The sequence below is a fragment of the Gopherus evgoodei genome, chromosome 7 (genome assembly GCF_007399415.2).
Source record: "Gopherus evgoodei ecotype Sinaloan lineage chromosome 7, rGopEvg1_v1.p, whole genome shotgun sequence".
NCBI classification, from domain to species: domain Eukaryota; kingdom Metazoa; phylum Chordata; order Testudines; family Testudinidae; genus Gopherus; species Gopherus evgoodei.
In genome coordinates, this window is record NC_044328.1 from 36,418,499 (window position 1) to 36,445,503 (window position 27,005).

General features: G+C 42.4%; 1 protein-coding gene across 5 annotated transcripts in view; it reads right to left on the reverse strand.

The window, feature by feature from the left end:
- The window catches only part of MINPP1 (multiple inositol-polyphosphate phosphatase 1), a 62,840-nt gene extending 37,629 nt beyond the window's left edge, over positions 1 to 25,211 (reverse strand). Inside the window, exons 1-5 of one of the 5 annotated variants that reach the window (XM_030570177.1) lie at positions 24,095 to 25,211; positions 22,911 to 23,108; positions 20,328 to 20,425; positions 14,208 to 14,341; positions 5,064 to 5,128 (exon numbers count right to left, since the gene is read on the reverse strand). In XM_030570177.1, the coding sequence (XP_030426037.1) occupies positions 5,089 to 5,128; positions 14,208 to 14,341; positions 20,328 to 20,425; positions 22,911 to 23,108; positions 24,095 to 24,674 (1,050 nt within the window). In that variant the 5' untranslated portion in view covers positions 24,675 to 25,211 and the 3' untranslated portion in view covers positions 5,064 to 5,088. Of the gene's footprint in view, positions 1 to 5,063; positions 5,129 to 9,386; positions 9,566 to 10,926; positions 11,235 to 14,207; positions 14,342 to 20,327; positions 20,426 to 22,910; positions 23,109 to 24,094 lie in introns of those variants that run through there. The other 4 variants (XM_030570174.1, XM_030570176.1, XM_030570175.1 and 1 more) reach the window with 4 other exon arrangements.
- Between the last annotated feature and the right edge of the window lie 1,794 nt (positions 25,212 to 27,005).

A 27,005-nucleotide genomic window follows, 5' to 3' on the forward strand; every position in this document is an offset into this window, starting at 1 on the left:
GATTAACATTATGGCCATTTCTGCAACGCACAGAAGCACACGAAAATTATGTATCTTGCTCTTGGAGTAAGTTTTAAACTCAACCAAGCTATCTTACAATTAAAGCATAAAATCTGCAGGGTTTTACTGTCTAAATACAGTGATGCAAAGAAGTATTTCAACTTAGTTATGAATCCATATTTAATTACTGGCACACAAAATTTTAGTCAAAAATAGTGAAGCAATTAAGAGATTATTGTGCAAAGGAGATCACTCATTTTTGATAGTCAACCTTCTAACTATGCACTTGCACAACACGGTAGGGGGTCTAATCATGGTTCTTCGTTTCCTCTGAAGAACCAACATAATGTTAAATCTAGATATTCCACACTTGCATCTTCAGTTATCCTCACTTCATAACAGATGGAAAAATAACCCTATTAATTGAAAACATACTCCAACCAGTTCTCAAAACTGTCTTTGGGATCCACGCCTGCAGAATATTATGGGAAGGCTAGTTTTAAAAGATGAATAGAAAGGCTTTATGGTAACTACCGAAGTACAGTAGCTGCATATCAAGGAGTTCAATGTCAGTCAGTTCCTGAAGACCCAAAAGTAGACCAAGACAAGAAATTCTGGAGTGTCATACCTAAAGGAAAAATTCTGCAGTTCCAAGTTAAATACAACTTACTGCTCAAGACTAAGTTGTCCTGAGCCCAGGGGAATCATAACAGATTAAGGAGAGATTGAAATAATTACTTTCCTTGAATTAAACAGCAGACAAAAGGTGAAGGAAAATTACAAAACAATTTTATTCCTAAATCTAACCCACTTTAAAATACCCTTAGGCCATAAAATGAATGATAGAAAAAGAGTTAATTCATACATATTTCAAGTAAAGGAAATGTGTTGTATGCAGTAAAAAAAAATACTATTTCAAAGCTAACTTATTTACCAAATACAAATCACTAGTTTTTATCTAAACACGCCTAGAATTTTAACCAGCAGCCTCTCAGACATCTGGATACATGGTTGGTTGTTTGTTTTTTTAAAGTATCAGAAGTGTATCTGTGTTTGTTGCTTTTTACAGATCCAGACTAAGAATCCTGTGGCACCTTGTAGACAGACTAACAGATGTATTGGAGCATAAGCTTTCGTGGGTCTGACGAAGTGGGTATTCACCCACGAAAGCTTATGCTCCAATACATCTTTTAGTCTATAAAAGTGCCACAGGACTCTTTGTTGCTTCCCTCCCTGCACCCAGTGTTTCTGAGAATTTTCCAGTACTACATTTTTAATCTTTTATGTAGTGCTAAAAGGCTTTCTGACACAAGATTTCAATCTATTTTGTGTTAGGTAAGTTATCCCAACCATTCGCTACTCACTCTCATCACTCAGTAAGTTAAAACAAACATTCTCTAGGCTGTCTTAAAGCTCCCAAGAGAAATGGGAGCAGCTAGCTTTTTCAATAAAAAGGCCTTGTACTCACCACCTATAGTAGCCCCCCCCCCATGTGTCAAGGTGTGATACTGTAAGGGATCAACATCTCCGGTGCCTCCTTTTAGTTGTCTGCCTCTCACAAGGTCTTCCAGGGCTCAGCTCCCTGGCAAAGTCACAAAATCCAACCCCCGTTCTGGGGGAACAAAAAGGTTCCAATTAAAGCCCTAACAAATCCAAAGTAATAATTCTTCTTTAGTCCCTTTCAAGCCAAACTAGTTACTACTTCTCCAGCAGGATTCCTTACACTTCCTGCCTCACTCAGGGACTCTGGCAGTTTGCTGTGGAGATCTCCTCCTTCCCAGTTAAAAGTCCTAACCCAGGACTTCTCCCATAGGAGTGTAACCTGTTGCTTGTGGATTTCCACTATCCACTGCTGGCTTTAACTCAGGGTTTCCCATACGGGAGTCTACTCTGCTCTCTGTGGGTTTCTTCTACCAGATCTCTCTCTTTCTTATCCCCTTCCCAGGAGCCAGAGTCCACCTATAGGACTCTGGTCTGGAGGCCTACACCAGCTTTCTTCTCAGAGCCTCATGAGAGGAACTCTGTCAATGTCTCCCCTGCCAAGGGACCTTGACCATTCTCTTGGGTTTTTCATTCACTCTGATAGAAACCTACTCTACTGCCTGTGGACTCCTTCCAACATGTTGCAGAGCTTCTCTGGAGAGCTCCCTTTTAAGAATCTTTTCTTTTACAGTGTTCTAGCAGCCTCGCTGTAGGTCAGCTGCTCCATAAAACTGAAGGGCCACCACCTAGAGCACCTGATTAATCCCAAGTGTAGCCCACAGAGTCATCATGGGCTAGTTAGCCCCAATGCTCTTGACATGCCATTCACCCCATGACAGTCTTCCTGATTTACTTTCAACTTTGGCATAATGGATATGGGAGTTACACAAGCACAGATATTTGAAACTGGTGTATCTCTGAACAGGGGTTAATTGTGTACAGTGGCCCAGGATCAAATACCAATAAAGTACTGAAGAAGAGAACACTTCAGACATTTAGTCTCTCACGTTTTATTAAATCTAGACCTGACATGTGGATGAATATCTGAAACCAGATTCCACCTCAGACTAAAATATGCAAGATAATTTAAAAATACTATAAGGAACGTTTTTTCTAAAACAGACCCAAGAGCTGTGGCTTCCATCATTAAAGCAGTGGAATTCCACAAGAGATTTCAAATTTGGGTGAAAGCAGGAGGACAAGTCATTTTTAATTTGGGTATCACAAAAAACAAACGCAAAAGTAGAAAAGTGACTGATGTGTGATTTTCTGAAATGATTAGTAAAGCAATGCAATAACCAGAACTGCTTGATAGCTTTGACAAAGTCTGAAAGCCTCTAATGAGCAGCAGTCACTCAATGGAGGGCTGTGGCTCTAAACAGGGTACACCTCACACGGTATCTGCTTTAAAAATGCAATTTACCTAAGAATAAGGGCCTCTTTCCTATGGACTTTAACAAGCTTTGCATCAGGCCATAAGTCTCCCCATATCATTGGCGAAGAGAAAAAGTCACATTATCCCAACTAGCAAATGACACAATCACGGGACTTTCAGACATACTATGAACCAGTTCATCAAGATTGTTAGAGCACTTGTGTCACCAAAACTAAATAGAAACGCTGACCTAGAAACACACACCTCTTATTCTAGATCTTTTCTGAACTCACGGAACAAAGTTTTCTGCAGCTTTTGGAACAGGAATACATGCTAACTTCTGTTACTTCAGCTTGCGCAAGTCTTTTGAAGCCACTAGATTAAAATCAAGCTGTTCAGAGAAAACTAAATATACTAACTGGAATTCTGATATATGTACATAGCACTTAAAAATAAGGAAACTCAACAATGAAAATTATGTAGAATTTTGATGCCATGTTTAAAAATGTTATGTATGTATTGACTAGAGAACACCAGTTTTATCAGGAAGAATTTTCAAGGGATCTATTACATCTCATATTAAAAAGAAGCCCATGAAAATACTTCACTTTTAAGTTGTGCTGAGATTTAAGAAAGGGAAAGAATTTTTGAACTAGACTTTTTTGCTCACGCTATTTCAAAATGGGAACAACAGCACCCATTATGGGTAAGGTTGTGTCCATTCTAATCCTATTTGGTCATTTACAGTTTAAGAAAACTGGTTCTAGTAAGTCAGTGTTTCTCAAAGTGTGGGGCGCAAACCCATTTTGATGAGGTCGTCAGGGCAGAAAGTCCCAGTCAGCAGCTCCAGGGGCGGTGGTGGAAAAGGTGGATGTTGTAGATATGATACTCTGGGGAGAATTCTGTGCCACTACACATAATAAGTGTCCCCTGTAGATTTCTTTGTTTCCCTAGAGGAAACATTACTTTCTGTTAGGGAAACAAAGGGTAAACTGCAATAGAAGTCACACACAACTCCCTAGCTGTGCATGTACATCATTTCAGACACCCAGAGCAGCCTGCGGGGAGGTAAATCACCAGCGAAGATTTAGCTCTCTACTATCAAGTTCTTAAAGTGTGCAACCAAGAAAAGCTAGTATTACATGCCAAACTTACTTAAGTACTGAAGAATTTAGGAAGGTCTACAGGCACTGCTTTAATCAGTATAAATTTTGTTATGTGAGCAAGGAATGAGGCAAGGCTCCTGTTGTGAGGTGTGAGTATTTAAGGTAGTTTTGCTAGTTTTTGTTTGAGATAGAGAGATTAAAAAACCCATAAAACAGTCTTCATACTTAAAACAAATATCTGATCGATTGTAGCTCCTAGGCCCTATCCATGCTGGATGTCATGTCACCAGGAAAATGAGAGTTCAATATAGTGAAATCAGAAAGACATTTGGTAAGTCTTGTTTGTTTCAAAAGCATTGGGTTTTACCTGAGAAGGGTGGTTGCAATGAATGTGCAAGGTTTGGAGATAAGCCACTGTCTGTGTAAATGGAGCTTTACTTACCTACGCCTTTCCCCAGCTGAGTGCCTGGGACCTAGTAAGGCAGGAATCACTGCATGTTGATTTCATCCCTCTACATGTTTTCATAATCTGTTCTACTTTTTATATAGTAAGGCAAGTGTGCTTTCAGTTTAAGAAGTCTGCCATGCAATATGACAGTCTAACAGAAATACTCCAGAAGTGACCATTCTAATTTTCTTGGGGAAGACCATGTAGAAATATTGGGATATCCTCAGACTACTGAAGTCTAATTATTTTGGCCAAAGTACTGTATACTCATATTGGGTAAACCACAAACCTGAAATGAAGAATTTGTTCCTTTGTCTACAGTTTATAGAAGCCAGAACAGAAAGTCATTACTGTCCTTCCACTAACGAGGGGCAACTGCCACCATTAAATAGTAGTGCACCAAGGCCTTTTGAATTGACAGCACTTGAAATCACTCTACCCAGTGACCAACGGTGTCCACTCAGATGCAAAGATCCAGTCACTCATGTCTCACCCTACGTAAACCAAACAAAAAGAGTTGATTCTACTAAACTAAAGTACACAGCATGGTGTTTTCTGCCCCAGTTTCAAATTTCACATTTTCATGTTGCGCAAGTTATTTTTCTTTTATAATCCCAAAGATCAAACTGTGATGCAGCTAGCCTTTACAAACCTTCCAGGTTTTTCCTCTTGTGTAATCACCCAGGGCAGCTCAGTACGACACCGAGGGGAATGTTCCTAGAACACAAATGCATATTCCAAAAATCCAATCTACTTAAAATAAATCCACAGCTAATATATGCAGATACATCCTCAAATGCATCTGTTCCTGATAATGTAATATTCTGGTTAAAGTCAGAGTTTTCACCCTGTTCTTAACAAGGAATATGAGGACAGAATACAGTCCAAACTTGCTCTCTTTCCCATGCCATTACTTAAAACATTACACCCACACGTTCAACTAAGATTTCTTCTTAAGCTTCTTCAGGACCTCCTCTATCCCATTTCCTAGTTTCCTTTGCCTTAATGGGACATTCCAACTTGTGATATTCTGGTTGGAACAAAAGATGCATTCAGGAAAAATTCTTCTGCATACCTATGCAAGAGAAGAGAGACCTGTATACCTGTATGATGCATCCTAGAATCTGCCACCTTATTACACATGGTAGTAGTGCTCTAGTTAAATGTATATGAAGTCTTGAGAGCAGAGCAAGTGTCATGTCTGAATTTATAATTGAAAAAACAAATAACTACTAGTTGAAAGAGTGACAGTGTGTTACCCCATGCTTACTAAAAAAAAGTAAAGTAAAAAATTAAAAATAATTTACTATCTCTTGTATGAGATGCACATGCTGTCCTATGTCAATAAGAACCTTAAATAAAATGAGAAGGACACGCTTAAGGGTCACATTTATCAGATATTTTAAAAATAAGCATTTTCTATTTAAAAGTTTCTAAAGGAAGAGATGAGAAAGTATGACGAGAGGTCCTCTTATAAACCACAGTTTTTTCTGCATATACACAAACTATTGCAGTGGTGTGACACTACTAAGTTTGAAACATCTAGTCTGTGTTAAGTAATCATCTGGCTCCCATAACAGATTCAGATTCTGCAGAAATCATGTTTTCATTAACAAACTAACTCTTATAATTGTGAAAAAAAAACCTTCCAAAAGTGAACTGTATGTACTCTCAATTCTGCAAACAAAGTTTTCTTTGATTACTGTTAGAAAGCTACCAGAAGTTTGTTAAGCTGTTACCGCATACCAGAAAGCTTGCAGCAGATACATGTATCTTGTTTTGAGATAAATCATTTCACAGAATATCAGGGTTGGAAGGGACCTCAGGAGGTCATCTAGTCCAACCCTCTGCTCAAAGCAGGACCAATCCCCAGACAGATTTTTACCCCAGTTCCCTAAATGGCCCCCTCAAAGACTGAACTCACAATCCTGGGTTTAGCAAGCCAGTGCTCAAACCACTGAGTTATCCCTCCCCACAAATTTTGTAATTTCCCAAATTACAAAAACTAGGTTTCCTTACACTTTACTGTAGAATAAATTGTGGTTTTGAAGAATGACACTAGCTTAAAATAGAGACCCCATCATGACTTAGTGCTAGCAGATTCAAAAACTGTTTAAAACCTTTGATCGCATGATGAACGTGAGGGAGGCCAAGGGCCCTAACTTTCCAGAGCGATATTGTAGACTGTTGAAGTATTTTTGTCCTCTCAAAAAAACGTGACTAAGTGCAAAAAATATTTCCTCAAGGTCAAACATTATCAGAAAATGTAAGAACTAAACAGTCTTGATGAAGCAACTACATATTTTAGTCAAACATCTTAAAGTCCGTTATGCAACAATATTTGCCAACTCAATAAAAATGTAGTGGCACAAACCAGTATTATGGTTACACAAAAGAAAAGGTCCTTCTCCCACATTCAGCTGTAACTGGTCCACAGAAAAAAGCAAAAAAACTACAAAATCTAAGACAATACAGGCAAATGTAACAATATAAGTGTAAAGCATTCTGTCAAATTAAATATAATTCAACAACAGATTTTCTTTATAGTTAGAGCACAAGTGTGCCCCTGCCAACCTGTTCATTAGAGCCTTCTACTTTTGGACAGACCTATTTACCCACTCTCAAAATAAAGGAGCACTTAATGAAATAAAAGTTATGTCACCTTATAAATGAATTATTCATCCTCTGCTTTGAGAATTTTCAGAAAATCAATTACAAGATAGCTTTCAATTTGGTGAAGTGAGGTATCATCCCACAAAAGGGGAATCTTTACAATTTGTTTATGAATGAATAACTATTGCCCAATATGAAAGATAACATTTGCTTGCCGTTTTGAAGCTGCTCTACCAAGAGTAGAGAGCAATGAATGCGTGTGTGTGTATATATATATATATATATATAATTCTGGACTGGGGCTCAGAAGATATGGTTCTAACCTCAGCTTTACCCTCCACTTCTTGTGGAACCTTGGGGAAGACACTTCTTTTACAGATGAAGAGCTGATGTACAAATGGGCATCATGAATACTTCCCTGACACACGGGGTGAGGATGATCAGTTAATATTTATGAAATGCTCAGATGCAATAGTGGTTGGAGATAGCTATCTATGTACTTTTAAGCATTACTTAGTGAACAAATTAGCTAATTCACAGTTTTATATTCAAGTCTTCACTGTTTTAATTCTGCCATCTTCTGCTCTGTGATGGAACTACATGCTGTTTTTATTCAAAACTTAAAACCAATTGTAATGTTTTATAATTACCTAAACAGAAAATGTCCATGACTTGGGCATATGCATTCTGACCTATTTGCTGTACAGATGACACATTGTTCATCTCCTATCCATAGACAAAAGTACAGATAAAAACAGTGTCAAATAGCTCACAAAATTCTCAGTGTTTAAGAGTTCCCTGCTGTGTCTGAAACCCAAATACAATTGTGTTTTTGCTAGTGCATGAGACCCAGAGTGAAACCAGAAAGTCTGTCCAAAGTGAGTAAAGTGTAAAAACGATATACATTAGATGAATATTATTCAAATTACAAATCTGAATAACCTGAAGCATATTAACAAGTGAAGAATTTTTGTAAATTTCAGAATGAATGAGCATGTTTTAGGCCATTTTTAGATACACTGCTTGACTATTTCTCACCTATTTTTCCTCCCTCTTCTGTCACCTCCATTTACTATTTTATTGTTTTCTCTGAATTATTTTTATAGGGACTAGTAGTAAATACTTACTGAGTACAGTCAGTGATAGCAATCTGATCAAATAAAAACTAGATTAAAACCCCAAATTTACCGGTACCTGCAAAGCTATTACAACAAAAACAAAACAAAACACGCACAAAAACCCAGAAGTCTTTACTAGCTAAAAAATTGATTTTATTTAACCTTCCTGGAAGGAAAAAGGACACTGTAAAAGGCATATGATCTGAAGGGTATTTAAAAGTCAAACTAGAATTCCATAAAAAATTTAAAGCTTTCACTCCACTTGTGTCAGAAGGAGGGGACTAGCAGGCTATGAGACAAAACCAAAGTGTTTGAGACCTTATTTAACCTGACAAATAAAATGGCAAGAATGAAAACACTTTCTGGTCAGAGCTGTTTCTAGAAATAAAAGGAAGTATAAATTGCATTACAAAAAATCAATAAAAGTGGGTACCAGTGGACTGCAAAAATCTTTCAGACATTAGGAAAATGGCTCCCCAACAAAAGCAAGGTGACTTTCTCACCAAAAAAAAATATGCTTCCTTTAAACGTGGCTTAGTGGTTTCAGCATGTCTAGTGCCAGTGATACCAGCTGAGAAGTATCCTGGCCTGTGTTCCCTCTAAGGTGCGTACTGTGCGGTTGCAGCACATGAGGCCATCAAGGACTATGCACCAGCTGCGCTCACAGGTGAATGTGGAGAGTGGGGGCAGTGGGTGAGGTGATGGAGGTTTGGGGGGAGATCAGGGCATCTCTCTCCCTCGTCCCAGCCCTAGGCAGGCAGAGGTAATTTCTCAGAACACTCAACTCTTCATTTTCAATTATAAAGCTAAAACTCCACTTAAGAGCTCTGGTGACAAACAGACTGGAGCTCACGTTGTTTGCATAGCCACTGGGACCCAGAATCAAAAACACAACATAACTTCAGGGTCCACCCACCTCTTTATCTAATAGATGGATTCATATGTTGTTGTGGCTTTTTTATTTATTATTATTATAATAAAAAACTTCACACTCACACCAACCCCTTCCCAAAACAAGTATTCCCCTTGCAGCTGCTAGATTTTAAACACATGCATGATGGTACGTGTACGGGCATGAGAGGAAGTCAGCTCCTTAGCACAGGCTCATGTATGATACTGCAGTCAATTTGGTATATTAAATACACACACAAAATTGAACATTTAGATTATATTGATGCTTCGCTTCATGTTTCTCTTACCCAGTGCATTTAACTAAATAAAACTAATCTATATTACAGCTCTATAAATGCTGACAAATCAATTCAGAATGCTTATCTGTTCCAAATTGTAAGAAGAGTAAATTACACAGCTTTTATTTTGAGAGGCAAACTTTTAATGTTAAGTGTATCTAACTTCTTGCTTACCAAATAGCTGACAACCAAAGCAGACTAACAGTTTCTTTTTAATTCTCTTTAGATGAATCCTAAAGATCAGGAATTAAAAGAGAATCTGGTATTAAACACAAAGCGTTAGTGCTGACACCTCGGCTATAGATTAAAAAGAAGATCACATCATAGCTAGCACACTCAATGAAAACTCATCTCCTAATACTAGTTGTCAAGCAAAGGGCTTCAAGAGTGATAAGCAGCAAGCATCCTTGCTTGCTTTCAAAAGCCAAATGGAAAGTATTAAGCGATTTTGTTCAACTGAGTTGGCACACTGAAGCTGCAACTGCTCCTGCTAGTAAAGTTAAGAATTTACATATTTGTTTGCAAGATCAGGGTCTCAGAACCAAAATACTAAGGATTCTTAATATTTTGCTGTGGTGAGTGGTTAACACACAAGTCCATGAGTATGTGTTACTCTGTTTGCTGGACATAACGAGAGGTGATGAATTCAGATGAGAGTTAAACAAATATTTACTTCCCACCTCACTGGAAAAAGTGGAAGTGCAGGAGAAGGCAGAGAAGCACATTTGAGTCTCAAATTTCAGTAAGTTATGCCCTTTTTCTCTACAAACTCAAGCAGTTTTAATGTCACCCACATGTATTAGACCTAAACTCCACTTTATTTTTAATTTCTATAACACATGAAGCCCTAAAGCTGTTAAGAATGAATATCCATTTTGTTCAATTGCTGCCTAAGTCAAGCTAGTGGATTCAATTTTAAAGTCAGTAAGACAAACCTACATGAACATTTTAGTGATCTCGAATTAAAAACCAACAGGATCACTTTTAATTAAAAACATGCATTTGGTACTTTTTTAACATAGGTATTTTTCCACATCTCCTCAGATAGGACTTGTAAGTTCACTTGATTGATTATTCATCTTTACCCTATTATTCCTCTGCTCATATAAAGGGGAGTATTTGTATAAAAATTAGACTATACTCCATAACAATACTCAGGATTTAGGTCTAAAAAAGAGCCCTCAACAGACTAGATTATTGGCACACTACAGTGAAAGTGCAGCACCCTGAGCCTCTTACAAAATATCTGTAAACACTCCCATTGGTTTTGTTATTTTTCCTCATACCTTTGTTGCTTCTGCCCCCTTCTCCTCTTCACTTCTAGGGCCCTATGGAATTGGTTTTATTATTGTGACTTTTCAGATTTATTATTTTCAGATTGTGTTTTTTCCATTAACAAAAAATTTCCATTTTAATGGGGGCTTTTTTAATCAAAATTGTTTGATATGTTGACAATAAGTAGCCTTACCTTAAATGCACACAAATAATCAGAATTGCATTGCAATGGGAAAAACTGATTTTACAAAAAAATCCAACAATTTAAACAAATTCTGCAGATATACAGTAAAAGTAACATAGAAGTGTGTGTGAGAGAGACAGAATGTGTGTTGAGCAGGAAAGAGAGTCTCTAAGCACAAATCTCACCAGCCTGAACACTTTCAGACAGCAGCTGGCAGCAACTGCTACTGAGGCAGAATCTGGTGCACAGAGAGGTGCCTCCCTACCCCCACCCCCTCCAATCCCAGCTCAGTGGAGACCAGGTACACCGGTGGGGGGGAAGTCCAACATCAGTCCCCAGCCGCCCTTCTCAGCTCTGCATAGCACAGCAGATCAGGAGGCTCTCAATATGGAGCAGCTTGACTCCAGCTCAGCTGTGCAGCCCACCGGCTTGACACTGCAGTCCTAGTGCCAGGGAGAAAAGGGTTCCACATTAAATGTTTTGATTCAGTGATTCTGTCCATATTCTTGTTTTATACATGACATATTTAGAAATTTCCTGCAATATCCTGGATAAACCTTACTGAATTCAGTTATACCTTACTGAAGTTTAAGTATTTTAGAAGTTCACTGTATTAAAAATGGAAATGTTTATGTATTATTGTATGTAGCATCTCTACGGACAAGACCTGACTAATCTAAATCCAGAAAAGAGTTATGAGCTTCAAAGGACTATTTGAAACTATGTGAACTTTTAAAGCTAAGTGAGTTTCCTAGGACATCTCTAGAGCAGGGGACCCCAACGTGGTGCCTGCAGGAGCCATGGCACCCGTGGGGGCATCTAAATGCGCCAGCATCCTGGCCGGCTGTCAAGCATCCAACGAAATGAAATTTGGGAGCGACATCTGTGGATGATGCTGGGTTTACTGCCTTACAGGTTCCTGAAGCAGCCTTCTGCTCAACTATAGCATCCCAACCACTGCATTCTGCAATAATGTGCATTCAACCCAAAGCAGCTGCCTTGCAGATCTTTAACAAGGGTGTTCTCTACTTATGACAAAAGTCAACACTGTCCTAACAGCCTTTGAACGAATTTGAAAATTTCTTTTCCCATCACTAAATACAACAGTTATCCACAGAAGTCTATTCAGAAAGAGATATCAAGATGTACCTCGTCCTTGGAGGCCGCCTTCCTCCCCACTGAGCACGAGTGCTTTTTTGAATTTCTGATGCAACATGTTGCAGTTAGCCACTGAAATAGACATCTCAGTTCATAACCCCTGGCTGGAGGATGCGGTCTTCTTCTACTGAACTATATGCTTCATTCTAAAACCAACTACAAGAGCTAACGTTACCACTCCCTCTTCCAGATGGTTGATGGACAACTTCCCCCATGAATGACCACTGCCCACAGCCTTTCCCACAAAAGTTCCCTACTTGTATAGGCTAACATCCATGATTACAGGCAGTCAAGGGGATGAAAGGACATCCCTTTGAGCAACTTTTGGGGATGAGCAACTTCTTGAAGGAGATTCCCATTTGTGGTGGTATCCTTAGGAACTCAGTTCTTTGACTGCATTTTCCAATAGACCAGGTGTTGAAGAGGCCCAATGTGACTAGGAAAATCAACATCCAGGCTTGTGATTTGAGACCCAAGGGTCTGCAGTAACACCACATGGGATCACAGAAGATGCACAAGCTGTAGAACCTGGTGCAGGCTGTGTACATAGTATGCTCACAATAATATGTACCTGGCAGTCAAGATAAGGCTTGAAAAGTTTATGAAACAGCCTTTCCTGAGTATCATAACCTGAACAAAGATTTGGGATTTGAGGGCAAACCAAGTTGTAAGGCCTGGTATTAACATTTTTGTACCAGGTTGGTGAAGCAATAGAAATAAGTGGTAGAAGAGTAAGGATCTGCAGATAGGCATCCTGAAGGTCCATAGGACAGAGACATTTTCCTATATTGCTGTATGAACCACTGACTTGAGATTCATGCAAAAGTTTGATGCTCACAGAGTAATTTACACATCAAATCCTGGATGAAAGCCAGCCTTTTGAATATGCTGAGTAAATGGCTTGCCCTCTCCAGATCCTCTGGGACTGAGATGATAGCTGTGGTTTTAAGAGATGATTCAAAGAATCTAGCTGGCTTGGCTCTAAAATTGCTTTTGTAGCCAGGTATCTTTGTCTGTACTGTAACTACTGACGACAAGTCTATGGTGATGCACTCTTTATATAAAACAGCTCAATTAAATCTCAAAAGCACCAGTGCTCTTACTCCAGAGAGGGAGGAACTATACTCAAGCATCTCAATTGGTCTAGAACAGTGGTTTTCAATCTTTTTTATTTGGCAATCCCTAAAATATTTCAAATAGAAGTGTGGTCACCTTTTGGAAATCTTAGATATACTCTGTGGATCCTCAGGGGTCTATGGACCACAGGTTGAAAACCACTGGTTTAGAATAATTAAAAAAAAGAGAGAGTTATCTTCTTCCAGTAGCAGGAGAATCAGAGCAAACACAACTAGGAAAATACACGTATATCTGATATATTACTGATAAGAAGTAAGTTAAATTCTATATTTTCAGTTTAACTTTAAAAAAAAAAACCAAATGTCCTTGTTGTTAATGATTTTAACCTGACATCTCTTAAAATTATGCTGTTCTTAATGTGCTGGACCAGATCATCAACACTATCTAAATCAAAATGATTAATTTCTTTCAGATTTGGCTGCTGGCTAATCACTTAAGTCTTAAATGATTCAATAACATTTAAAAAAAAAAAAAGAGCACAGGTTTTTGTTAATCCAACAAACAGGGATCGTCTTTAGACTAAGCTCCTTGGGGCAAGGACAGACTTTTTGCTCTGCATTTGTACAGCATCTATCAAAATGGGTCTTGGTCCATGATTAAGGTTCCTAGGGGTTATGGTAATGAAAATAAAATAATGTGAAGAAGTACTTTTCTCCTTTTCAATGAAATTATTACAACACAAAAAATATAGTGTGCTAAACACCATAACTTCTTCAAAAGTTTTCCCTGTGGGCCATAACTTGCAAAGCTCTCTCTCAGATAAGAAAATAAATAATTTTAAAAGTTTGAGTTAAAGTCATTGACCTATGTGTGTGTAGGAGGACAGATCAGGTCATAAAACAAAGTGAAAACTCCTCCATATCTTATCAATATTTTTGGATGACACTCCATTCATAGATATTGATATGGCTAAACAGGATGCACATGATGAATTAATATTGCCTTATTACTTATGAGAGAATCAGTCCCTTAAAGGATGCTAACCAAGCCCAAACATTATTGAATTCTTGATCCATTATCCAAGTTCTTAGCATTAATCTCCTTGAGGTCTACCCCTTTAGAGCCGTGTACGAGTTATGACCAAACTGCAGAAAGTTGAAAAATAAAAAAAGCTTTTTCACCTTTTACTCTCTGCAATGGCTTTGTCCAAGTGTTTGAAGATATCTTGAAATAAAATACAGCTGGAACGACTGTTGATATCATACCCATATCCTCTTTTCCAGTACTGCTTTAGGTCATTCAGGTATTCCAGTACCTAGAATAAGATTTTAAAATGTGTAACAAAAATGCAACATTTATTTCGTCTAGATGAAGACATTACTAAAAATAGCATGGCACTGACAACCTTCTTAGGAAAATGAGCAAGTTTGATCAGTTAGCTTAAAAAAAAAAAAGTACATGCCTACTGTTGTGTCTTGAGTTAAAAACACAAACAAACAAACCAAACATGGCCACTGATTTCTGATCTTCCAGCATGAGTCTACAGCTCCTTCCAATGGGTTTAACTGATCACCATATTTGGGGTCAGGAAGGAATTTTCCTCCAGGGCAGACTGGCAGAGGCCCTGGAGGTTTTTCACCTTCCTCTGCAGCATGGGGCACTGGTCACTTGCTGGAGGATTCTCTGCACCTTGAGGTCTTCAAACCACAATTTGAGGACTTCAATAACTCAGACACAGGTTAGGGGTTTGTTATTGAAGTGGATGGGTGAGATTCTGTGGCCTGCTTTGTGCAGGAGGTTACACTAGATGATCATAATGGTCCCTTCCGACCTTAAAGTCTATGAGTCTATGTCTATTTGTATTAGCTTTTTATTATGGGAAAACTTCAAGCAGAAGAGCAATGCAATTTCCTGAACTTCTATGGCTGTCATCACCTTGTTTTTATGTACAATGCAGCATTAAATGATCAGCTTAAAGAGCCTAGTGCCAAGACCTGTCTTGCTGAAGTGAATCCCATCAGACAATATGTGGAGTGTAGACCCTGCCCAGTTTCCCCTGCTATGGGCAGCTGCACAGGACACCAAAACCCAGTGCACCATCAGAAGACCCCAACTTGTCTCCCCCACATCAGCTTTCTGAGGCAGATTTTTGAAGATCCTAGCATTCCTCAAAGCCAGAGCAACATGTCATTACAAATGAATACTTCAGCTCTTCTGAGGTAGAGACTGCAATACTCCACCAAACCAACTTGAACCAGCAATTGATTTGATTATTATGTTGTTTACTGTACCTACTTTCATGTTGCTAACCTGGCTGGCTGGCCTGCCCTACCCCTATCATGTCAGGGCTCTTCCTCTGGCCCCTTTCCCTATTTACATGCCAGGTCCCACCATTCCTAGCTCTCTACTGCACACTCATACATCAGCTCCATTCTCAGAGACAATCCTTTAAAGATACTAGTTTGGAGGCAAACATACTTTTTAAAAAGATCATTTGACCAAAATCACCACCAACCTGGTGAGGAGAACTTTAAACTAGGTTTAAAGGGAGCTAGTGACAAATGCCCAGAAATAAGTATAAAGAAAAAAGTGACTTTAAAAGAGGATTAGATTTTTGGCGGTTATGGAAAATTACTATATGGTCATAGGAGCAACAAGAGGGACATCAGAGAGGGACTCTGATCAACATCTTAGAAGTCTACACACAATGCAAGGAGTATGGGCAACAAACAGGAAGAACTGGAAGTATCAGTACAAAAGCTAAATTATGATAATGGCATCACAGAGACTTGGTGAGATAAGCCTCATGACTGGTATACAGGGGTACAGCTTGTTCATGAAGGACAGGCAGGGTAAAAAGAAACATGGTGTTGCATTATACATCAAGAATATATATACTTATTCAGAAAGAGGTGAGAGACAGACCAGCTGTGAGTTTCTGGGTAAAGATAAAAGGGGCAAAAATAGGGCACATCATGATACAGGTCTACTACAGACCACCAAATCAGGAACAGGGGATGGATGAGACATTTCTAAAACAAATAAATTACTCTTGGGGGAATTCTGCAGCACTGGGCATAGAATTTTGTATTTTCCCTGCACAAAACACATTTTGCCTAAGAAGTGCTGCAGTTCTGCCTTTTGTACATCAGAGTCCACTGTGGTGCCAGAACAGCTGGCTGCATTCCTGCCAGCTGTTCTAGTGCCACAGCGGCCCATGGTGGGCAAAAGGCAGAACTGCAGAACTTCTTAGCCAAAATGTATTTTATGCAGGAAAATACAAAATTCTATGCCCAGTGCTGCAGAACTCCCCCAGGTGTAGAAGTTCATCACAACACCCTGCCCGCAGAGCCAGGTGAAGACAGAGTGGAGCACACAGAGCTGCTGGTGGAGAGGGGGAGGTGTCACAGACTGCAGTTCAGAATGGCTAGTGGGGGTACAGACTGGAGCATGGGCTCAGGAGCTAGTGGGGTAACAGCGTTGAGCTGGGGATGGGGAGGCTGCAGAGACCCATGGGGATGAGGGCTGTGGGGACAGGGGCTAACTGAATGGGAGAGGTTTGGGGGTCAGCCAGGCTCTACACAAGGAGGCTTCCCAACACCCTAATAATCCCACCCGCCAAAAAACACCTCCCATCCACACTCAACATGCTTCAGGTTCATTCCTAGGTTCCTTCCCTCTTCTGTTACCCCGAATAATGTTCTTTACCACTTTCCATCAAAAGATCTACATATGCATTACAAATACTAGTTATTCTCAACAATCTTGTGAGCTAGGCAAGAATGTTAATCCTAATTTACCAATAAGGAAACTCAGGAGGAGAAAGATAAGCTAAAAGTCACAAAAGGTATGTAGCTGGATCAAGAGTGGCACTACAACCTCCTGACTTCAAATCCTGTGCCTTAGCCACAAGCTTACAAGTACTTACTCGGTTGCTTTTTATTGCTTATTTGTTTGCTTTTTACTTTTTGTTCCTTCCTTCAGGGCTTGCAGATATGAACACTAATTCTATCGTGCTCTAAAAAATAGAGGTAGAGAGACTAGGACAAACTGGAGGGGACTGCACACAAGGGTCGAACCACTAGAGAATCCTCCCCTCAGAACCTGGAATAGAATTAATGATTCCCAAGTCTCACCGTTCTTCTTTCAGCAAGCAGCTGGGAAACCCACTGGTAAAATGTGTCTCATCTCCCTCTAGCAGGTGGCTCATGTAGACAACAATCTACTACTGCTATCAATTAGCTCAATTAGCTCGAGTAATAGATGTCTGTACTGTGGATCTAGAGGTTCTAACATCGATCAGTTATGCGGGAGCCAATATGGTTCAACGTGATGGAATTTGTTGGATTTTTTCCTAATTTGCTTTTTTAACATGAATGGAGTCAAACAAATTTTAAGGTTAAAGTCAATCGTGCAAAAGTAGGCAAATGCCAAAATTACAGTTGCCCATGCAGACTTACCGAAACTAAACACAAGAGGGCAGAATTAGCGGTAAGAGTCTTCAACTGCATCATGACACATGTTTTTCCAAAGGACCCCTGCCTCATCTAGTGCACAGGGCTTTTTTTTTTTATTAAGAGCAGTGGTGAGCTGGAGACGGTTGGCACTGGTTGCTAAATTTAGAAGCTGGTTTAGAACCGGTTGTTAGGGTTACCATACAGCCAGCAGCCGCGGCTTCTGCTGGGGGACAAAACACCTCGCTCTGTGCAGCTAGAGCGTCCTTTGCCCGAGAGCAACCTTCCCCCGGTTTGCCCCGCAGCCCCCCGAGCCTCGTCACCCCCAATTCCTCTCCCCCTCGAGCCTCGCCACCCCCAGATTCCTCCTCCTCCGAGTCTCGTCTTACCTTGGGCTCCGGCAGGCTGATTGAATCAAACTGCAGCTCTTCCTGCCAGAGCTGATTCAATCACTCTGCGGGAGCCCAAGATAAGACGAGACTCGGAGGGGAAGAATCGGGGGAAGGGAGGAATCCGGGAATGACGAGGTCGGGAGGGGGAGAGGAATTGGGGGTGACGAGGCTCAGGGGGCTGCGGGGCAAACCGGGGGAAGGTAGCGCTCCGGCAAAGGACGCTCTTGCTGCACAGAGCTGAGGTGTCTGGTCTCCCAGCAGCAGTCGCTGCTGCAAGGGGAATCAGACTGCAGCTGGCAGCCTGCAGAGCCCAAGGTAAGTTGGGGAGGGGAGGAAGGAGTGCGCGCCTGGGCTGCGGGGGGGGGGGGGAGGAATTGGGGGATGACGAGGCTCGTGGGGGGAGGAATTGGGGGTGACGAGGCTCGTGGGGGGAGAGGGATGGGATCCCAGGGGGGCGAGGGGAATGAGTTGCCTGTCTGTATGCTCTAAATAATAGCAGCTGTTCCCCTAGCAAAATCCGCTCCTCTACATTTCCTTTCTATTTTTGCCTCATTTTCTCCAGTCTATAGTTCCGTTTTTAAAGCCTATATTATCTATTCATGTTCATCTGTCTCTCTGTTTCAGACAAGGTTAAATATGTAACTTGTTTTACACAGAAAAATAGCTGGAGAGATAATGGTAAAACTATATCACCCAGCATTCTAAAGAGGATCTGTCCTTTACACTTTGTGACTAGGAAAAACAAAACTTGTCGTCTTTGAATTTTATTAACCAATGTAATTGTTTTTAACACATCAGGAAGAAAGGCAATGACTTTAAGACCTGTTTGTATAATAATGGAAATACTATAGTTTCTCACTGGCTAACTGTTAAAACATCATTTCTTTTGTTTACAACGACTGGCAGTAGCTATATAACCCCTACCCCATGATGGTGTTCTGTAACATTTGCCATGGCTACTGTCTAAATTCTCGCCAAGCTTTTCATTATATCCACAGAACAGAGATTAAATTAATGTAACTGCTAGCTTCAATTCATACTAGTGCTTGTAAAAACTGCTTCATCAAAGCACTTAGTTCAATTTTGCAATAAATATCAGAATTCAATAAAGACTATTAAATCTGACTTATTGGCTACGTACATATTATATTTGGAGATGCAGTCAGCTATTATTCAACAGTGAGTTTCGGGGGGCGGTTACCAGGGGGCAAGGGTGTGGAGGGAGTTGGGGCAGTCAAGGGACAGGGAGCAGGGCAAGCTGGGTAGGAGGTGGAGACCTGGGGGGTAGTGGGAGTCGGTGGCCAGGGGACAAGGAGCACAGGTGGGGTTGATAGATTGCAGGTTCTGAGGGGGGCAGTTGGGGGCAGGACGTGGGGGGGGTGTTGGATGGAGAGGACAGCTGTTTTGGGAGACACAGCCTTCCCTACCTCGCCTCCAGAGGCGGCTCCAGGCCCCAGCATGCCAAGAGCGTGCTTGGGGCAGCATGCCGCGGGAGGCACTCTGCCGTCGCCGGGAGGGTGGCAGGCAGGCAAGCAGCCTTCAGTGGCACACCTGCAAGAGGTCTGCCGATGCCGCAGGACCGGCAGAGCACCCCCCGCGGCATGCCACCGTGCTTGGGGCGGCAAAATGTCTTGAGCCACTCCCTGCTGGCCCCTGACACAATTTTGCAACCCCAATGTGCAGGGCCAGCTCTAGGAAGTGTGGGTCCCGATTTGAACAGTTTTGACAGGGCCCTGGCAGGGATGACTTAAAAAAAACAACAAAAAAAAAATCATAAAAAAAACCACATGGGGCTTACTCACTGGGCAGCGCTCCAAGTCTTCGGTGGCACTTTGGCAGCGGGTCCTTCACTCGCTCCGAGTCGTCGGTGGCACTGAAGGATGCACCGCCGAAGTGCTGCTGAAGACCCAGAGCGAATGAAAGACCTGCCACGAAGACCCGGTAGCGAACCGGTTGTTAAGATTTTGGCAGCTCATCACTGATTAAGAGGGCTGCTCTAAGTTGCTGTCACTGATTTTCTGGGGTACTGTTTCACAATTTTAAGAATAAATGATACATATTCAAGTTCAGTTTTCACCTTGTCTTTTTGTATGGGGGGAGAGGGATGAAAAGACAAACATTTGAGTGTTTTTATCAGGTACAGTGAAGCCTGATAGGAAAAGGAGAGAGGAGAAACATTTCTCTTTAGAAGTTTAAATGATTGTCACTTAACACAGAAAAATGGGTATTTCTGTTACATTATGTTCTAATTGATGCTCAGATTTGCTTTTTATAAAATGTAGTAAATTATGTAATGTCTTTAATATTGCAGATTACATCTGAATGAAACATTAAACTAAAACTACTTTTTTCTAAGAATATCTGTATAACAAACTGTTCACATAAATATGCAAAACTGAACAGAACAACTTTACACAAAAGTAATACCACAATACTACATACAAGCAACACCTACCTTAGCATCCTCTTCATTGAAGAGTAAGCACCAGGGAGAATTCACATTTTTAACAGCTAACTCGAATGAACAGGTAAAAAAAGCAACTTGGACCAAATCTGTAATAAATCCAAATAAATAAATGATAGATGACAATTAAGTTTATTTGCTCTCTAGCACAATTCCCAGCATTACGCTCCTATTATGAGGAAGAACATAAACAAGAATAAAAAACAACCTCCAATCCAGAGCCCAACACACAAGATGTATGCTGAGACTCCAATTTTGCATTATAGGCCTATTCAAATGTTTATATCGGGGTTGGCAACCTTTCAGAAGTGGTGTGCCGAGTCTTAATTTATACACCCTAATTTAAGGCTTTGCATGCCAGTAATACATTTTAACATTTTTTAGAAGGTCTCTCTACAATCAGGGGTAGGCAACCTATGGCAGGGTGCCGAAGGCGGCACACAAGCTGATTTTCAGTGGCACTCACACTGCCCAGGTCCTGGCCACCAGTCTGGGGGGCTCTGCATTTTAATTTAATTTTAAATGAAGCTTCTTAAACATTTTAAAAGCCTTATTTACTTTACATACAACAATAGTTTAGTTATATATTATAGACTTATAGAAAGAGGCCTTCAAAAAACCTTAAAATGTATTACTGGCACACTAAATCTTAAATTATAGTGAATACATGAAGACTCGGCACAGCACTTCTGCAAGGTTGCCGACCCCTGGTCTATATATTATATAACCAAACTACTGTTATATGTAAAAGTAAACAAGGTTTTCAAAATGATTTCAGAAGCTTTAATTAAATTAAAATGCAGATCTTATCAGTTTAAGGTGATCCTTGCCCTTGCTTTTTCTTGCTGAGTATTTGGATACTTTAAGCTGCACACAGGCTTCTGAGTGATCAGCTGTTAACCAGCTGGCAGGAGGTCAGTGGCTGGAACCCCAGATCAACAGCTGAGGTGAGTGGAGCTGGCGACTGGTAGGGCTGAGCAGGGCCAGAGGCCTGGACCCTGTCTGGCAGGGGGCCTATGCTGGAACTCCAGCTGGAAGCACGGTGAGTGGGGCTGCAGCGGGGACCCCGGCTGGCAAGGGGCCAGCAGCTGGAACCCCAGAGCAGCAACTGAGCGTTTCAGCCCGCCCCTGCTCTGGGGTTTTGGCCGCTGGCTCCTGCCAGCCGGGGTCTCAGCCCGCTGCCAGCCTGGGGTTCCTGCATCCAGGCCAGCAGCAGGTGCTGAGTGGGGACGGTGGCGGGACCCTGGCTGGCAAGGGGCCAGCAGCAGGAACCCCTGAGCAGGGGTGAGCTGAGCCGCTCAGTCTGCCGCCACATGTCACCAAAAAAAAAAAAAAAAAAAAAAAAAAAAAAAAAAAAAAATCGGCTTGTGTGTCACCTTTGGCTCACACGCCATAGGTTGCCAACCCCTGGTTTATATGATCAGGGCCTTAGACTGCAAGCCTTTCATAGAGCAGGGACATGCAAGTGTAACCATCACCTGTTTAGTACTGGTGTGTATTATTATTATGCAGTAGACAATAGTTACAAGATATAGAAATAAGGCTATGTTTACTCCCTTGTTATTTGGACTACTAGATGGCAAAAACAAATGCACTACTTTTCTGATTTAAGATAGCAAATCCAACTCAATTCCTTGCAAGTTTCACATAGAACAAAAATCTACAACTTACAAAAGTATAGTGATCTCTTACATTCTCTAGCAATGACCCCATAGGCTTACACAAAATTCCCTATTAGGCACAACACATTGTCAGCACTCTAATCATTCCTATTTTACTTGTCCACTTACAATTTAGTGGAAGGTATGAGGATTATCAAGGCATCAGTTATTTCAATAGCAACAAAGGCAACTTATGCATTTTCCTATACATTCTAATATAAGAGTTTCTATAAAATTTGTGTAGAATACGGAATTTAATACAGAGAGTTTCAATGTGGAAAAGAAAAATATTTACCACATTATATCAGTTTTAGTTTGGACTACGAGCTGTGTCTTTTCTTCAAGAGAACATTTTGAGAAGTATAGACATTCAACCTGTATCACGTTAATATGATCTGTGGGCTAAATGGGAAAAGTTTTTCTAGAGAACCTACTGTGACTGTTTACTAACAATGAATATTCATTGTCACAATACTGTATTTAAGAAATTTAAGTTAACACAAGTAAAGTGGAATAAAACTACAATTTATATGTGATTTGGTAAAACTAGAATCTCACCAAATTTTTTTAAACTATACTTTTTTCCTTAAAAGTAATCCAGAATTTGGGGTTCCCTTGTATCTTTGGTCCTTCTCCCAGAAGGGTTCCTCAATTAAACTCTTAAAACTGATTCTTTATAACTTTGTAATACAACATTTATGTCAGGATATACTACCCACTTTGTCTTTAGTAGATGATGTAATTTTTAAAAGCTGTTCTTTTCAAATACTGATATGACATGTTGTCTTCACTAATCTTTCCAAAGGCCTATAAAAAAGTATTTTAAACTATTTGTTTTTCATAACTATCTGAAGACCCTAGAAAACAACATTTATGCAAGTTAAATAATTAAAAAACAGAATAAGTACGCTACCTGCATTTAACTCACGCACAGGTATACACAAGGTAGCCGCAATTTTTTCCAAAACCCTTTTCATCTCAGGACCCTGTTTGAAGGCATCCACTTCGTACATAGCTGTAGCATTCTCTTCTACACAGGTTATAAACTTCTCACAATGATCAAAGAACCTCATTAATTTGTCATTAATCTCAGTCTCCTCATTCTCGATATCTGAAAGGAAAACCAATTCTTAATGGAAAACCCCTACAATACACACAAAAACAGACAATTTAAAGAATTCCCTGCCAGAATTTATAAAAGTTGGTCTGAGGACTGAATGGGGAGGCAACCCGTCAGATACCCTAATTTATAATAAAAAAACAAAATATTATGTCAGAATTAAGAGGTTAATTATAATCATTCTATTAGACTTAAACCCTGTCCACAATAAGAGAAATGGAAAACTACATTAGCTTCAATTGTATGCATTTCACGCAGGGCTCTAATGCTGCTTTCCCTAATATGCATAGAGATTCTATTGAGAACCATGCTAACCAAACTATTCTTAAGATTATGTCTACCCTATAATGCAAACATTTTCCTCTATACTTACTACAACAACAACAACATTTTAAAACCAATTTAATCACAGGTCTTTAGGGCTGGAGAAGGCACTGGAGAGACAATGGCAGATGGCAGCGATCCTAGATTGTTTCAAGGAGGCTTCCTTTATGCAGTGGTGGGTTTTACACCTCCTCTCCTTGTGTGTGGGGAGGGGGAAGTTCTGTTTCTGCATCCCACACTCCACTTGTGTCTTGGGACACCAAGGTGAGTCCCTGGCAGGGTGGCATCTTACCCCGAGCCCCAGGCAGGGCCCTACCTTACCTGCGCCAGTGGTGTATGCTGGGGGCCTCAAGGCCAGTCCGACGCAGGGCCCCAACCCCCAACTCAGTCCTGCCCATGGGTGCTGGGGGCCCCAGGCGGGGCTCCCATCCCCCGTGTGCTGGGTGGGGCAGGCAGGACCACACCTTAGCCCTCCCTCTCATGTGTGCTGGAGGCACGTAAGCCGTTCCAGGGAAGGGCTCCACCTCACCTGCGCCAGTGGTGTGTGCTCGTGCCCAAAGGCCCCCAGGCCAGTCCTGGGCAGGGCCCCATTTTATTCCTCCGCCCCCTTGTGTGTGCCGGGGCACCCAGGCCAGTCCTTCCCGCTCCGTTACCTCTGCCCGGGGACTGTCGGTGCAGGGCCAGCTGCAGCCCCTTGCGGAAGGCGGCGCTGCTCTCCACGCACCGGTGCTTGGAGCTGCTGGCCAAGGCGAAGCGGCGCTGCGGGGAGAAGAGGCCCGGGAAGCGGGCGGCCAGACGCTGGGCCAGCTGCTCCATGTCGAGGCGGCCCTCGGGCGCCAGCTTCCCGTCCATGTCTGGCTGGTACCACATGTCCCAGTGGGCGAACTGCTGCGCGGCGGCGCAGGGCGGCTCCTGGCTGCGGAGCAGGCGGTGCAGCTGGCCCAACTTGCGGATCTGCTTCTCGGTGGGGAAGCGTGTGCCGTGGCGGATGAGGGCGCGGAGCTGCAGCGGGGCGCAGGCCGCGGAAGGCAGCAGGTACCCCGGCTCCGGGGGCCCCAGAGAGAGCGGGTCCTGCAGCAGGTGCTGATTCACCTCCTCGTACCGGGACTTGGTCCCGAAATAGCCGCTCAGCAGGGACGTGGCCACCGCCCTTTCCTGCGCGAGGGAGACCTGGAGCAGCAACAGCAGCAGCGAGTGGCGCCCCGGGAGGGGGCCGCGGAAGCAGCTCGCCATGGGGAGACCGGCGTCAGGGGCTCTGCACAGACACTCGGGCAGGGGAAACGGAGCCTTCTCTTAGGACGGGACTCCGGACCCGGCTCTGCAACGGAGCGGGGCTTGCACGGTGACAGAGAGCTGGCCGGGAAAGCAGCCGGTATTATGCTCCGCCCTGGCCCGGCCCCCTGGCCGCTGTCTTCCGGCGTTCAGCCAGGCCGAGTGGGAGCTGTGTGTAGGATGCTGCTCCGCGTAGGAATGTGCTGTCGGTAGCACTTATCGATACGTATAGATTGTAAGAAACTGCTATGGGATTAAACTGCTACCTGCTGTAGCAAATGCCTACAGACAGCGGTTTCTTGCACGATAGTCTATGTGAAATTGCTACGTGTAGAAACGTGCTAACTGTAGCAGTTAGTGATACCTATAGACTGTAAGAAAAAACTTTTGTAAAAAGATGCTACTTTATTTGTACTACTTGAAAACTGTTATCATATTTCAATCTTCGCTCATATGTTATCACATGTCAATCTTCCTTCATGGGTCATGTTTCTAGACCTTAAATTTTCACAAACTTTTTAAGTGTACTCAGTGATGAGTTGTCAAAATCTAAGAACCAGTTCCCTGTGACAGCTCTTCGGCGGCGGGTCCCTTCACACGCTCCGGGTCTTCGGCAGCACATCAGCGTTGGGTCTTTCAGTGCTGCCGAAGACCCAGAGCAAGTGAAGGACCCGCTGCCGAAGTGCTGCCAAAGACCCGTTAGGGAACCACTGGTGAGTACAAGCCCCACGTGCCTCCTAAAACAGCTGCCCCTCCATCTGACCCCCACCCATGTCCTGCCCCTGACTGTCCCCCTCAGAACTCACAACCCATCAACCCCCCCACTCCTTGTCCCCTGACCACCCCCTCCTGAGACCCCTCCACCCTAACTGCCCCAGGACCCCACTGCCTACCCAACTTGCCCTGCTCCCTGTCCCCTGACTGCCCTGACCCCATTCACCATCACCCTGACAGACCCCTGGAACTCCCATGCCTATCCAACCCCACCCCATTCCCTGTCCCCTGACTGCCCCCCCCCCAGAACCTCTGCCCCTTATCCAACCCTTCCTCTCAGCCTGACCCAGACCCCTTACCATGCTGCTCAGGGCAGTGTGTATGGATGCTGTGTGGCCGCTGATGCTTGCAGCCCCACCCCTTTACCAGAGCTGCCCAGGAACAGTCCAGAGTGCTGGTGCTGGTGTCATGGAATGCTGAGGCTCTGTGAGGGGGGTAGGAATGGGGGGGTGAGGGAGCCTTCCCAGCCGGGAGCTCAGGCGGGCTGCACAGAACAGTCCTGCGGGCTGAATGTGGCCTGCATGCTGAAGTTTGCCCACCCCTTTAACAACCAGTTCTAAATTGATTTCTAAATTTAACAACTGGTTTGTGTGAACTGGTGCCAACTGGCTCCAACTCGCTGCTGAGTGTACTCTCTCTATGCCATTATCTCAATCATTAGGATTTTGAATAGAAACATCCACAACAGATTCCTGGAGAACCCCACTTGTTATGCCCATCTAGGTTTCATTTCCATAATTTGTTTATGAGAAAGTCATGGTGGGAAGGGACCTCAGGAGGTTATTTAGTCCAACTCTCTGCTTAAAGCAGGACCAGTCCCCAGACAGATTTTTGCTCTAGCTCCCTAAATGGATCTCTCAAGGATGGAATTCATAACCCTGGATTTAGCAGGCCCATGCTCAAACCACTGAGCTATCCATCACCCCCACTTGTAAGCTCGTTACACTGAAAGCTATCAGGTTGGTTTTATATGTGAGACTGCTTGAAATACCCTTTTTTTAGCAAAGTTGGACCTGTCACTGCTGCACCATTGGTATGTGAGACTGCTATCTGTAGGAATCAGCTACATTAGATGGCCTTTTTTTTGTAGCAAAGTTGGACCTCTCACTGCTGCAGGTAGCAAGGTGGGTGTAGAGGGTTGGGGCCCTCCCTGGGAGGGGAAACCCAGAATAAGGGGTTACTGCAGGGGCAGCACCCCAAGGTAAAGGGCACCAGGGTCCGGCAGGGACCAGCAGCAGGCAAGACACTGTCCAGTAGGAGGTGCTCTGTACACTGGCCTGTACAAGGTGCTCTGTATACTGGAAAGCTATTCCCTAATGACCAGCAGGAGGTGCTGTGCTGTCGAGTCTCAACCTCACTATAGTGCCATTGGATTAGAGGAAATTTTGTGGCAAGAATCATGGTAGACCAATGTATATGTAATATAACTAGGTGAAAAACTCCCACCTTAACCTATTACTTCCCAGCTCATGAGGATAAAAGAACTAACACACTGGATATCAATAATATTTTAAACTT